General features: G+C 41.3%; 1 protein-coding gene and 1 pseudogene across 1 annotated transcript; one reads left to right on the plus strand and one right to left on the minus strand.

Moving 5' to 3' along the window:
* Window positions 1–135: 135 nt before the first annotated feature.
* On the minus strand, window positions 136–10696 carry LOC135597781 (polyprotein of EF-Ts, chloroplastic-like; annotated as a pseudogene).
* Window positions 10697–11598: 902 nt separating this feature from the next.
* Window positions 11599–14271, plus strand: LOC103972668 (DNA (cytosine-5)-methyltransferase DRM2-like). The gene is made up of 7 exons (XM_009387012.2): window positions 11599–11733; window positions 11903–11999; window positions 12061–12107; window positions 12260–12418; window positions 12600–12693; window positions 12924–13027; window positions 13111–14271. Exons 1-7 carry the CDS (start codon window positions 11599–11601, stop codon window positions 14269–14271), a joined length of 1797 nt encoding a protein of 598 aa, XP_009385287.2.

Raw genomic sequence — 14271 nt, forward strand, 5'->3', positions numbered from 1 at the left:
CACTCTTTAGTTTAGGATGTGAAGCAATTTGCAGTTGTCTAGCAGTTCAGCAAGTGCAGAAATCTGAAACAGAGACGACAAAGAGACAACATGACAGCAAATGCAACATGCAACATGCAATTCCAGAATTGTGACTTGAAGGCCAAAAAAAAAATGGTGACTTTGTTGATAAATGATTCGACAAATTAAGCACAAAAGCGGAGCTCTACAGATTAAAGAGTCACAATTGCGTCCAAAAGTCATCTCAACTCTTCATGTGGACAGCCTATTCCGATTAAATATTTGCACAGCTCATTTTTCGGTTTTTAGTTTTCTCCTAGAGTGAAAGCGAACAAACCTCCTCACTTTGATGTTCTCTCCAAGGGCAGCAACCGTCTGCTTCACCAGATCCTTCACCTTAATGCTATCATCTTTGATGAAGGGCTTCAACTGAAGATCCTCTCTCTGCATCTCTATATCCTTCTCCTTCACGATAATACTATCTGGGATATCCTCCATAGAGACAACTCAACCTGCGGGCAGGCCACTACATGCATAGCAAGGTCATCGACCAGTTCCTTGAACTTTTCATTCCGACCCACAAAATCGGTTTCACAGTTGACCTCGACGAGTGCACTAATGCAGAGTCATGGATATAGGATGAAATCCGACCTTCGGCAGTTAGTCTGGATGATTTCTTGTCAGCAGATGATAGGCCCTTCTTGCCAAGGTATTCACCACTTTCTGCAATTGCTTTTTTGCAGTCCATCATGCCAGCACCTGTTTCCTCCCTAAGTTGCTTCACCAATACAGCTGACACTGCAATTGTTTCAGGCCTGAAACAGGAAGGTTGTTGGTCAGAATCTTCTAAATGCAAGACTCGATCAAAGTGGATTCACAATCAAATAAACAGGTCTATATCTCATATTGATGTTCAAACTGTTGCATAAAAGTATACCACATGCATTTTGGAACAGAGAATGTGAGAAAGAGAGGGTAGTAATTAAAGGGATAAAAGTTAGAATCATTGACTAACTATGGTAGTTCAACTTCAAAATCCATGTTCTTACTTTTTTTATCGGTTTGTTCTTTCTTCTTTATTAGGAAGAAATGATGGCCACCAGCATAATTAACTTCCTCGGTAATCAAAACTGGAGCAGCAGTTAAGAAATGAAGGCTTAAAGGGACGACATATTATTTCACAAGAAACTAAAGTCTCTGGATTCTACATTTCACAGTATGCCTTCCTTGTTGGTCAGCCAGTAAATAAAGCCAAATCTTGTGTCATGTGACAAAATCATGACTAGCCCTAGACACGACATACAAACTATGTAAGGAATAGAAAGACTTACTTCTCAACAGCTTCCTTGGTTTCAGTAGGTTGATCCATTGGGACTGCAGGTGAAGGTTTAGCCGCAGTTTGTGCAGCCACTTCAGCAGCAAAATCCTGGCTTTTCTTCTCCAAGCCTTCTCCAAGATTGTACCGGACAAACCTTTTGACCTTGATATGTTCTCCAAGGGTTGCAATTCTCTGCTTAACCAAATCCTTAACTACCAGCTTATCATTCTTTTTATAAGGTTGCTCAAGCAAAGCAAATTCTTCAAGCCTCTTCTTAATTCGGCCCTCTACTATTTTCGATCTTATGTTCGCAGGTTTTGTCAAAAGATCTTCCTTCTGCATTTCGATTTCCCTCTCCTTCACAATTTCTTCGGGGACATCTACAGAAACCAAATAATGGACCTGAGGGCATGCAGCTACTTGCATGGCAAGGTCATCAACCAAAGATTTCACCTCGAGAGACGAAAGCAGTAATTTCCTCATTCTTGCGGAAAGCCAGCTCAAATGGATTTGTTGCTATATGGACCACACCTTTATTAAGTTTCATGTTTAATCCTTCAATATCTTCTTCTTTTTCCATCATCAAAGTTACCTGTCCTCTGGCAATATGCAGTAACCAAACATTGACCTCTTGACCAACCTGCAAAGATGAACTCCCTAAGATGCCACCAAATCCTTCAGATTCTTCTGCCACAGGAAGAATCCCTTCTTCTCCATCAGGGAGTGACACAAAAGCTCCTGATCTTGTAAGGTCTTTACAGTTCCATCTAAAATTTGCCCCTTGACAAAATTTGAGCTCTTTTTGGTCTCCTCTTGCTTCTGATTTGACCTTGAAGCATTTTTTCTACCAGGTCTTGGCTTTTCACTGCTTCTGTCTGTCACTCTATTCGGTTGGATTTTAGCTGTCATCCTTATCATGCATTGTCAGAGAGATCCATCTAGTCTCCTTCTTGGCTTCCACAATTCTCACTTTCACCTCTTCTCCAATAGAAACAACAGAGGCAACATCCTTGACATAACCATCGCTCATCCTGGAAACATGTACCAGACCATCTGTGTAGGCCCCAAAGTCCACAAAACAACCAAATGGTTGTATTGATCTTACTTTCCCTATAAATGAAGCACCTGGAACTAGTTCCTCATCCTTAACAGGAGGCATCTCACTCTTCCTCGTGGGTCTAGTGTATTTGACTTTACTAGAAGTGGTAGTTGGATTTGCTGGGGCAGGTCCACCTGATTCATCAGTACTTGGTTGTGCTTGTGAGCTTCCATCAGCAACTTCACCTGATACAGTGGGATTTGGTTCTTCTACAGTTAAATCAGTATCAACAGCTGCTGCAGTTTGGACTCTTGAACAAAAGCGATTTCTGTGTAGCCGAAACAGTCTTGATGATGAATGTGGTAAAAGAAATCTTTGAGATGATTTTAGCCTAGTGTTCGTTTCAGAAGTATCACATCTTGGTAAGTAGATCTCATTCTTTGGTCTGAAAACAATTCGAGGAAGAGAGATATTGCCTATATAGCAATGACTTACAAGTGTCATCTTGAATAAAGTCTTCTGTTTAACGGTGTGATCTGTAATTAAAGTTTAAGCTCCAAATTCTCCTGCAACCTGCACAATACGTAGGTTCACTGGATCAATCCTAAAAAAACATTTGGGCCACAAATTGGATGTAGAAAATATGTTGGCTTCTATTTAGTGCTTGCTGTGAGTAACAATGTGCTACTTGCAATGTGCCACGGAATGGTGCTCATATCAATGAGCCCGAGACTTACCCAGAAATGAAGGGCAATCAGGTGATTATAGAAACTATGAATGATAATGCTATCAACTTTACTCAACATGGAAATAAAAAGAAAAAAAGGTTAAAAAAGGGAAAAAAAGAGAAAAAAACCTTTACTCAACATGTGAACTGGTGGTGCATTGCTCCTCGATCAACATTGAAATCCAGGGATTTTAATAAACAGTTGTTCAAGCTGTCAAAAGAACTCATGAAATCACTTTTAAATTTGAAGTAAAAATATTTTGAAGGAAAACTGGGCAATTATGTTTGTCTTACATCAAGGCACCAAATCAAATGGAGTTGAATACATGACTTAAAAGAATTAGCTATATTGTGAATAAATATAAGCATTCAATTTCACCTTAACTATAAAGGCGAAGTCCCCATACCTTAATATGTTAATATATTCCTATTCACTTAGAGACCTATGATGCTAGACCATTTATTATCTTTTATTTGAATAAATTTAATTAGTTTAAGAGGTAGGTCCCAACTGACTGATGTTGAAGAATTAGCAGATTTTAGGGGTGAAATGTCACTCGTACCTAGAGCTAGCTGGCATTGAGGTGTTACAGTTGAGTAGACATCCAGGGGTAAAGCACTGTGTTAACGCGAGATGCAAGAGTGACACCGAATCGAGACAAACTCTAAACATCAAATATGACCCAAAAATAAGCGGGATTAAGTTCAATCAATAAGGCAAAGGGGATAAACTTTATTGTCCAGAGAGAAACAACCCAGATCACCAATTAAGACCCCGAAATGACAGCTCAATGAAAAAGGAGGTGGGGGTGCAAACACAACTAGGAGGTTTGCCCAGAAAGAGTGCAATAACTCATATATCTAGTGCTCTTATGTTGAAGATGGATAGGGCTAAGCGATTTGCCAAATATATGAGATGTGAAAATGCATTGGTACTCCACCTTAGAGCGAAGCACCCACGTGCAGATTTGGATGAATCAAAAGTGAGAATGTCGACTTGAGTAACATAAACATTGGTGATAATCCAATGCCCTGAAAACCTAAGGGTTCCTCCACAAGGTTCGTCCATGAAGGATGAGTCAGGGCATAAGATCAGGCCGAAAGGCATACTCAATGGTGAATAGGTGAATATTCCTATACTACGCCTTGTTGGTTCGGAGGGAAGGAGAAGACTAGGTTAATTGAAAGATGATTATTGGTTCAAGGATGCAAGGTGATCTTGCTTTTCCAAGATAAAAAAGGTAGAGGAAATGCCTCGAGCCAATGTTCGAGTATAACCCATGCCATACTCCCATGAAAAGCTCAAATGACCTTCGATAAAAGGGTATTGAGACCTAAAACCGACATAGGTGGGTAGGTAGACAATTCCTGGGGGCATGAGACAACTCTTCTAAGGAACTCGACAAAATAGCCCCTTAACCTCGGGAGAAGGGGTGCCTCCTTATAGAGGGGGTTGTAATGACTAGGCCCAGGTGATTGTTTACCAAAAAGACAGGTCGTTGTAAAGTCAGACCATATATGGGGGCTGATGTTGTCCTAGTTCCATGGAAGATCAAGGGAGTGCCTTAGTGAAGGGTGACTGCAACTATAATAGTCCTAAGGTATCAAAATTCCTTATCAAGTTATGATCCACACAAAAGGCATAACAATCTGGACATTGTCTCTAAGAGAGGTTCAATGACATAATGTCTTTGAAGATGTGGAGTACCCGCACCTCGATAGAAAGACCCTATGAAGCTTTGCTATACCCTAGGATTGGCTTTGGACCTTTCTCATCTAGCTTAGGTGGAAGACGAAGAAGTTCTCTTTCTGAGGGGCCTAAGCCATTAGTGAGATACCACTTTAGAAGGGCTAGAATTCTAACCTTATACTAAGACCTATGGGCGTAGGCCTCCTATAAGTTAATGGAGGAGTGCAAAAGCTTCCTCGAGCAGCATGGACATTGGCCCTTGAGTGCAAAGGCAAAGGAGGTCTTGAATGCAAGACCCACCCACTGAGCCAAGACGAAAGTCAGCCTTAGTGATTTGACGATGCCGAGTCGAAGGACAACAGATAAAAGTTGCCCTAGGGCCATCAAGAGGACCAAGAAGGATGCACCTCTAGTGTACTGTTTATCTTGCCCACAATAAATTTGGATAAATTTGAAAGCATCTAAGTAGCATGCTCACCCTAAGATGAGTGCTCTCTTATATCGACCCCAAAGCCTCTAGTAGCACAATCGAGACAATGACGGTTCTCTGTCCTTGTGGGATAGATAAGTGTCAAGTGGAAGTGCAGTGATGTATGCAGTTGAGGCATCCCGATAGACTGAGAGACTTGAACCTTGTTCGTACACTACCTAATCAATTTGATCAGGCACTCACCATATATTTTCATTGTTCAATTGTTTAACAACATGAAAAACCAAAATCTCTGTCCTCCCTCCCTTTTTGTCTATCTACGGGATAGAAGTACAAAGGTCTTTGGTGTCCCTTCCAATCAAGAATTGGGGCCTCATAATCACTAGCTAATATTCTTCTCTCATGCCTTTCTCTGTTCATGGCTTGGTTCAATATTCTAGTGTTAGACATAGAAGAATCACATCAATGCATCCCAAACTTTGTGGTTAAACTCTACTATGGTGACAATACTGTAGGGGAGGTCTTACAAAATAATAGCTTGATGGCATAATGCTATATTTGGCTTTTTTTGTGTTTAAAAATATATAATAGATAAAAATAAAAAAAATACAGAGGTCATCTTGTTCAAAACCTAGATCGACTTCTCTTCCCTATCACTTGACCTCAAAACACCCTGTTTTATTTCTTACAGATAGAGATGTATAGAGAAAAACACACTATCATATCTTCAACCGAAACCAAGGTTCACTGTACCGTGGCATACAACTCGGTATTGGCGATACATACTGGTCCGATAAGAGACCAATATGCGGACTGCCCTATACTGGGCAAGATACATTACATGACCCCGTATCGAGCGATAGGGAGGTCTATACAGGTCGAAATGATCAAAATCCGATCGTTATCACCTGTACTGATCAGTAACGATTGGATTTCGACAGATACCAATCAAGGGCTAAGATTGCTTTGTTTCAAAAGATCAATTTGACCTTTTGAACCAAAGGAAAGGGTTTTTAAACCCTTCCCCTCCCCTCCGTTCTTTCAACCCATTTCATTCTCCCAAACTCTTCAGCTCTCTCAAACTCTTTCTTTCTCACTCACATCTCTCTTTCATTCTCACAATTTCATTCTCTTAAACTCAATAAAGCGACGATTTGTAGATTGGATCAAATTTAGGAGGATTAATACCTAGAGGAAAAACACTCTAATTAAGAGGTACGTATTCTCTTTCTATATTTTTGTTGATTTACGACATCTAGTGGTTGTGAACATAACTGGTCAACATTCGCACTGATTCACACAAAGGTCTGCAATAGACTATCGTATAGATAGTTGGAGAAACTTATATATGTCCATTACAATATGCAACTAAGGTTGCGATATGCCGAGCTAGATAAGGAGCTAGAGAAACCATAAATTGATCCCATCAACCTCTAATACTATAATGAAAATTCATAACTAATGTTAGAGTGGGTAGAGGTAGCAGAGAACCAAGAGGATCCTATACTTTATGAGGCGGAAGATCCTCTATGTCCTTCACGTTTTATCACTGAGGCAACAGAAGAAAAACAAGCATATCCCTAGTAGGAGGAAGATACTCCTCGATCAAAACATGACGGAGAGAGCCTGACAATATCAAGTCAAACTATTCGAGGAACTAGAGAAACCCAACCATCACAGTTGTCCGTCCAGCATGCAAAGGCAAAGGCAAAGGCAAAGGGGAAGGCAGTAGCATCAGTCGCACCGTTGGAAAGAATCGAATCAGGTGATGAGACACTTTCTTAATCGCATTTAACAACCTGCTCGGCCCAGAGACAAAGTAGCGACGTGGACAACAATGCCTTGACCAATGATGGCAACGACACCGAGGAGTCAATGGTCCCGTTTATATAGTTTGAGTGTGGTGAATGTACCAAGGAGCAGTATTTTACACATATGTCACCTAGGATTCAGATCATGGAGCTCAACGAAGTACTGATTAAGTTTATACACGGAAGGGAAAGGGGGAGACAATAAATTATTTTGAGTAGATATGACAGAGCCTACACGATGTAGAAATAGAATAAAGCCATCATATTATGGAGAATCTTATGACTAACAATAGTACAATGATAGTTGGTCATTCTTCTATGAGCAACAATATGATAATCGACATTCTCCATGCTCTGCACCGATACATGCGACAATCGTACTTGTCTAAGGAGCAACCTCGGGCACGTGTGCTTCACAATGATCATACTACAACAATCACCATATTGATGCACCAATGACATACGATGTATCACTATATCATGTTGTGATATCAATTTCAAAATTGGGTTCGACAAACATATCAAATTGATATACAAATACATGGGATAGGGGATCGAGGATCTCGATCCACCGCCCATGGAGTCCCGTCATTCTTTTTGGTGGTAGAACCAATTATATCCATCGATTGATTACTTGAATTGTTTGAATCTTAAAGTTTAAGTTATTTAAAAATAATCTAATAATTTAAATTATTTCTTTATAGATAATTCAATATCATTGAAAGGACAATTTGAAACGTACCACAAGGCTACTCCTCAAATCCCGAAAAAGACATGTGTCAATATTCTTTCCTAATTTAGATTATTTTTGCTAAAATTATACTAAATTTATATTTATTTCCAACTTAAAAATCAAAATCCAATCTTTTTTATTTTTCAGGAACTTTTGGAGCTATTTTCGACCATTTTTTCCTTGCCATCGGTATGCACCACCGTATCGCCACACAGTACATCGATATGGATTGATACAATACCATATCAATGATTAGCTGGTACACCGGTATGGACTAGTAAGACTAACTCTGCTTGAAACCAAGGTCTGCCATACCGAAGCGTACCGCCCGTACCAGACAGTATGTACCGGTCCGACAGGTTACCGGTACGCGGACCGCCCGGTGCCGCTACAGTGCTACAGTACTATACTGTAGCATTGTTATAGTAGGAAAAAGTATAAAATTGTTCGGTACACCAGGGTGTACCGCTCGGTACGCCCTGATGTACCGTCCGATACACCAATACCGTACCATACCGAGCCCGGGTCGAAACGCCGATACGGTACGGTACAACGAACCTTACTTGAAATGATTAAGAGAAAATGTACTTTTTAAAGGTACTCCCAACAGCTTAGAGTATTAGAAACATGACTATGAACCTCATGTCGAGGGGTTCAAATCCCCCCTCACCCATAATCTTCCCTTTTTCGAAGGACTTTTCTTTCTAAGGTGGGGGTAGTAAATTCATGATCAAGATAGTGGACACAAAGTATGGCAATATTTTTAATATTTTAATTTCCTAAATTAGTAAAGAACAAAAAAATGGAAACAAATGAGGAAGAAACTAAAATTTGATTTAAAGATTATAAATCTTGATTGAAGATATAATTTTTATAAGGAAGATTAGTTCTATACAAAGATGAAAATCTGTCAACCCAATATATCACCAAAAAGGAATATCAAATATACAAATATATCTTTTTAAGCAAAGGAAAGCTGTAATGATTAAAATAATTTGATTTATGGAATGCTATTGTTTGTATTCTTTCTTATTTGTAGTCTTGTACTTAGCGACTATAAAAGGATAGAGTTAATGAGAAGACAAATAAATCAATAAATTGAGTTTGTTTCCCATATTATATGTGAATGGAGTGAGACCATATTTATTTTTCCGGTTCACGTGTAAGATGTGTGAATGTCCAAGACCTTCATTATAGGAGTATTCTCCTAGGATGCAAATATTCTATTTGTTTTTCTTATATATTTTAGTTATTTTTATTTTATTTCTTAATTCTTCAATCATTAAAAAAATCTACTACTTGGCCTACATCAACATGTCACCCATAGAGTTTGGGCTTAGATTCTAAAACTACCACACTTCATAGTATATTAATGGAAAACGAAGCATGTACCAATTGTCATATAATCTCAAACTCTACAAGCTTACATAATATTTATCCATAACTGATGACGAGATGAAGAAAAAATAAGTAGAAAATGGATGGAAGGGAAGATAACAAGCTCACCACCAAAGTAAAACACTTAAGGGATATAAATATCACGATCCAAAAAGAGTCTATCTAAGAGGAGGGTTTAGGAACTTGCTACTCCAAGAAATTCACCAAAGAGATACATAGTTATATGAGAATGACAATATCTCTCAAGAAACAAGACTTGTATTCAAAACATTTTATACTTTAGACTTACAAGACGTGGTATATATAGTGGTAAACATGGAACAACCCTCCAAGCATGGGTGATTAATTCTTCACCAATTTCAAGATCAAAATAAATGAAAACTAATTAAAGACTTAAAGAATAAATAAAAGTCACCAGGAAAACCCAAAAGTGAAGTGAGAAGAACCTTATTTCAATCTCGATAGAGCAGCCACTATGACCTTTGTAGAAAGAACTGAATATAACTTTCCTTGGAAAACCTCAAATCAAATTCTTCAAAATTCTTTGGATTACTGACTCGATAAGCTTTTCAATGATATATAATTCATCGAATAAATATCTCAGAATTCAATGTGAAATTAGTATTCAAACTCTGATTTATTGCAAAACAAAGACTAATGTGACTATCTGGACTTCTCTTAATTCTAAGTGTGGAGACACTTAAGTGTCAACAGCCAACCATCATGCAGCTGCAAGTCCTTCAAACTGTAATCGTGCAATTGAATCATGAATGAGGGTAAAGCTAAAGAACAAATCCAGAAATGGGATTTCTGATGTCTGTTTTCTATGTGGGAGAGACGAAAGGAGGGTACTGTCAGTCCCCAAGAGAGTGGTTGCCAGCATTTTTTCTTTTATATTAACTGATAACAATTCATCAAAATCAAAGTTCAATCTTTTGTCTAATTGGAATAGCAAAAGCCTTCTCACTCACGCCCTGGACTAGTATCAAGTCAAAGCCCAATCACCTAATTCCTGCTAACAGTTGGATCCTCGACGCTAGTAATTCTCCGGGTAAATGCGATGTAAAGTCAGAAACCTAAAGGGGAACGATCACTTTGAGGCATAAATAAGTAAATTGGCATTCTGGCTCTCCCGATGTCATGTTTCACGCACTTGTGATGGCAACGAAGCCAACAAGAACTAGAGCCCATAACTCAATAAAATAAACTCCTTCCTAAATTCTAACTACATCAACCAATTTCTAGAACTCAAATCCCAGTTCGACATGAAATGCACAAAGAAAGAAGAGGAATTTTTGATCAAGAACACAACTTGGCACAACACAACACAACTCGAGCGGATACAGTCGAGGGAAGAGGGCAAGAAGCAACTCAATTGAGAGACGGAAACAGGTGAAAAAGAGCACCTTTACCGGGGCCGATCTCCTTCTACTCCTCCGTCGTCTTCGTCCCTCTTCCGGAAAGAGGAGTGAGAAGTGAGCGGTAAGGGGTCTTATCTTTGCGGTGAGACGAGGCCCGGGACCGATGTCGGAAGCCACTTTGCTTTAATGTATACGTGGATGAGATAGACAGAACCGGGTCTGTTTAACCGGCCTATCTCGCCCCGAACCGGACCGACGGCGGGTTTGACTACCGTTATCCGGGGCGGTCAAAGCGCCACCAATTCAACACGGTGCCACTCGCAACGCCCATGGGACGTCTTGTTCCCCTTTCTTTTCCCATGGGACGAACCATCGAACAGCTTACCGGCGTCCTCCGAGGATCAGTGACGATGGCGAAGGCGACGGCATCCAAGTTCAGTGATGGAGGGATGGGTTCTCTCGAACTGCTTCGGACGGCAATATCTGCAACGGATTCGGACAGGGAGTGACTGTATCCGGAGGAGAGACAGTTTACGTAAGAGATGCCATAGTCGTCACCGGACAAACCATCGAACGACTTATCCGCATCTTCTAAGGAGCAGGCGAGATGGATCGGCGAGGGCATCCGAGTTCGATGATAGGAAAATCGTTAGCGTCGAACTGCTTTGGGCAGTAGACACCGTCATATACTTGGAAGGGTGTAATCGTATTCGGAGCACCTTATCAAGCATCACCTTTATCGCTTACCGTTCTTCGTCGACTTATGGCAACGATGGCAGCCAAAACAGACCATATATATACCACTCCAGAAATGGCAAAATTCTCTACATCGAACGCAGCCGTACGTGTGATAGGTCAAAGGCCACACCCGTCCCCGCGTATATAAAAGGTGCAACGTGCCGCAGTCTTCTGTGTTCCCGGGCAGGGTTCAACGCGTTTCTCTGTGCACGCTCTGTTCCCCTGAAGCGCTGCTTCTCGCTTGTTATTGTTCTTAGAATTCCTGGCCTTCTCGTCTGCCGATGGTGAGTGAGTTGTCTGTCATCTCTGAAACGTCGGCGTCCATTCTTCTTTCTCTTTGCTTGTTTGACGAAATGAGGTTGCTTGCTGTCCAGTCTCCGACGAATAAGGGCAAGAAAATCGTGTGCTCCAGCGACGACGAGGAGGAGATGCCTGCAGCAAATCCTCCTCGCTCGCCTGCCAAAGACATTGCAGGCCCATCAAAGAAGGTAAGGACGCTGATATTGTTTTCTTTTTTGCAAGACATAAATGACGAAGGTGAGATCCGTCAAAGTCTTCATCGGCCAAATTAGCTGACAGAGACACTCAAAACATTTCTGAATAGCTGACACCTTCAGGAAACTCTGACATTTCTGAAACCAACCTTTGTGTTTCAAGGTTTGTGAGGCTGGGCGTGGTCGCTATGCATTGATTCATCATTTTATCGAGATGGGATTTTCTGGAGACTCCGTGATGAAAGCCGTCGAGGAAAATGGTCAGTGTTTTCTGTTGAATGTAGAGATTGATCCTTGTCTAATCAACTGTTTTGGGTGCAGGAGAAAGTGATCCTAATGCTATACTGGAAACACTTCTTACGTATGCGGTTGGTAGCTCCATTTTGTACCTTTTCTTTTTGATGTCATATTGAGCTGAAAAGCTTTGAGCTTTGAACTTTATTATGGTCATACGTTTTCTCTATTTTCCGCACGTAAAAGCTTTTAGGACAGTGAAGAATATTTATATTCTGCTCAACAGGCTATAGAAAAATCTCCTGCAAGGCTTCATCGTCCCCCTGGTGATGGAAACAGCTCGGGCCATGATCTATCAGATGAAGTTGACTTCAGTGACGAGGTCAACAACTTTGCTAGCCTCTTTGATTTGAGACTGCAGCAGGATGCTCATTGCACACCAATTGTTTGGACGCACTTTGCAATTAATAATTGAATTTTGTCATAGTCAAACGAATCAAATTCTTTTTCAATAGCTATTTGTTGTTCTTTATTTTAACTTGGCATATCAGCGTATATTTTGTGGTCTTAGTCTTTGAAGTCAGATAGATATTTGACTACTTTTTCTGCTCCAAAATTATCTACAGGATTCCACGGAGGATGATTCTGAAGATAAGTTGATAACCTTAGTGGAGATGGGTTTTCCCAGCACCGAGGCATCTGCTGCCATCGAGAGATGTGGTATCGTATCTGTTTAATCCATTAAGAAGTGATCATTTTAAGTTGATTTTTAGAAGTGTTTTTCGGTGAGACTTGGCAAAGCATTTGCTTGTTTGACAACCCATATAGCGAGCAGTATGCCGTGATCATTTTCGGAAATTTTGCTTCATGCAAACACAATCTTTTGGTCGATTGCTGTCACGTATTATGATAAATACTCATCGACTGTTACTGTTGTTCACCTTCGCCAGGTCCGAATGCTTCCATCTTGGAGCTGGCAGATTCCATACATGCTGCCGAGGTAGCAAAGACGTTCGAGTGTGATCCGGGGGAACCGTCTGGTGTCAACGATGAGGTAACTCGAATCGTATCCGTGGAGTTTACTGGACCAGCTTGATGCAGATTTGACATAGTTTAATTCATCATTTTATCTGACAGCCTGAAAGCCATCAACATAGTCGGGCAAGAGGCAAGAAGAGGAAGCATGCAGAGATACGAAGCAAAAAGAAGCGTTCTTTGACTGGAGATCAATCCTCGATGATCTCCACTTCTAAGCGAATGGTTGGATTTGGGCTTCCAAATGAGGCGACGACTGCAACATGCAGAAGACTCCTCCCGGAGGCAGCCGCAGGTCCTCCATATTTTTACTATGAGAACGACGCATCGGCACCAAAGGAAGTTTGGGCAACCATCTCACACTTACTATACGACGTCGAACCGGAATTCGTGGACTCAAAGTACTTTTGTGCTGCCTCGAGGAAACGGGGGTACGTCCACAACCTCCCGATCCAGAACAGATTTCCTGTGATGCCAATGGCTCCGAAGACTATCCCAGAAGCACTCCCGGCGACGACGAAGTGGTGGCCTTCTTGGGACACCAGGACGCACTTGAACTGCTTTCTGACCAGCACCGCAAGCGCGAGGCTAACTGATAAGATCAGGATAGAGCTCCAAAAGTTTGGAGACCCACCACCTTCGAGGACCCAGCGGTATGTCCTCGACGAATGTCGAAGATGGAATCTGGTTTGGGTGGGGCGGCACAAAGTAGCTCCACTCGAACCGGGCGAGATCGAAATGCTTTTGGGATTCCCCAAGGATCACACGAGAGGGGGTGGCATCACCACGACAGAGAGATATAGGTCTCTCGGGAACTCGTTTCAAGTAGATACAGTGGCTTACCATTTGTCAGTTCTGAAGGACATGTTCCCGAATGGTATGACAGTTCTCTCGCTGTTTTCGGGTATCGGAGGAGCCGAAGTCGCTCTCCATCGCTTGGGAATACATCTGAAGACGGTCGTGTCGCTGGAAAATTCACAGCAAAATAGAAACATACTCAAGAGTTGGTGGGATGAGACCAACCAGACAGGGACGCTGATTGAGCTTCCTGATGTCCGGCAGCTCGATCGCGAGAGACTGGAGCTGTTGATCGCAAGATTCGGGGGATTTGATCTGGTGATCGGTGGAAGTCCTTGTCGTAACCTTGCCGGAAGCGACCGTCACCGTCGGGATGGGCTCCAGGGTGATAATTCTTCTTCTCTGTTCTATGAATACTTCCGCATCCTGGAACTTGTTAGATGTATTATGGGGAAGAAGGTTTGA

The sequence above is a fragment of the Musa acuminata genome, chromosome BXJ1-11 (assembly GCF_036884655.1).
Source record: "Musa acuminata AAA Group cultivar baxijiao chromosome BXJ1-11, Cavendish_Baxijiao_AAA, whole genome shotgun sequence".
Classification (NCBI taxonomy): domain Eukaryota; kingdom Viridiplantae; phylum Streptophyta; class Magnoliopsida; order Zingiberales; family Musaceae; genus Musa; species Musa acuminata.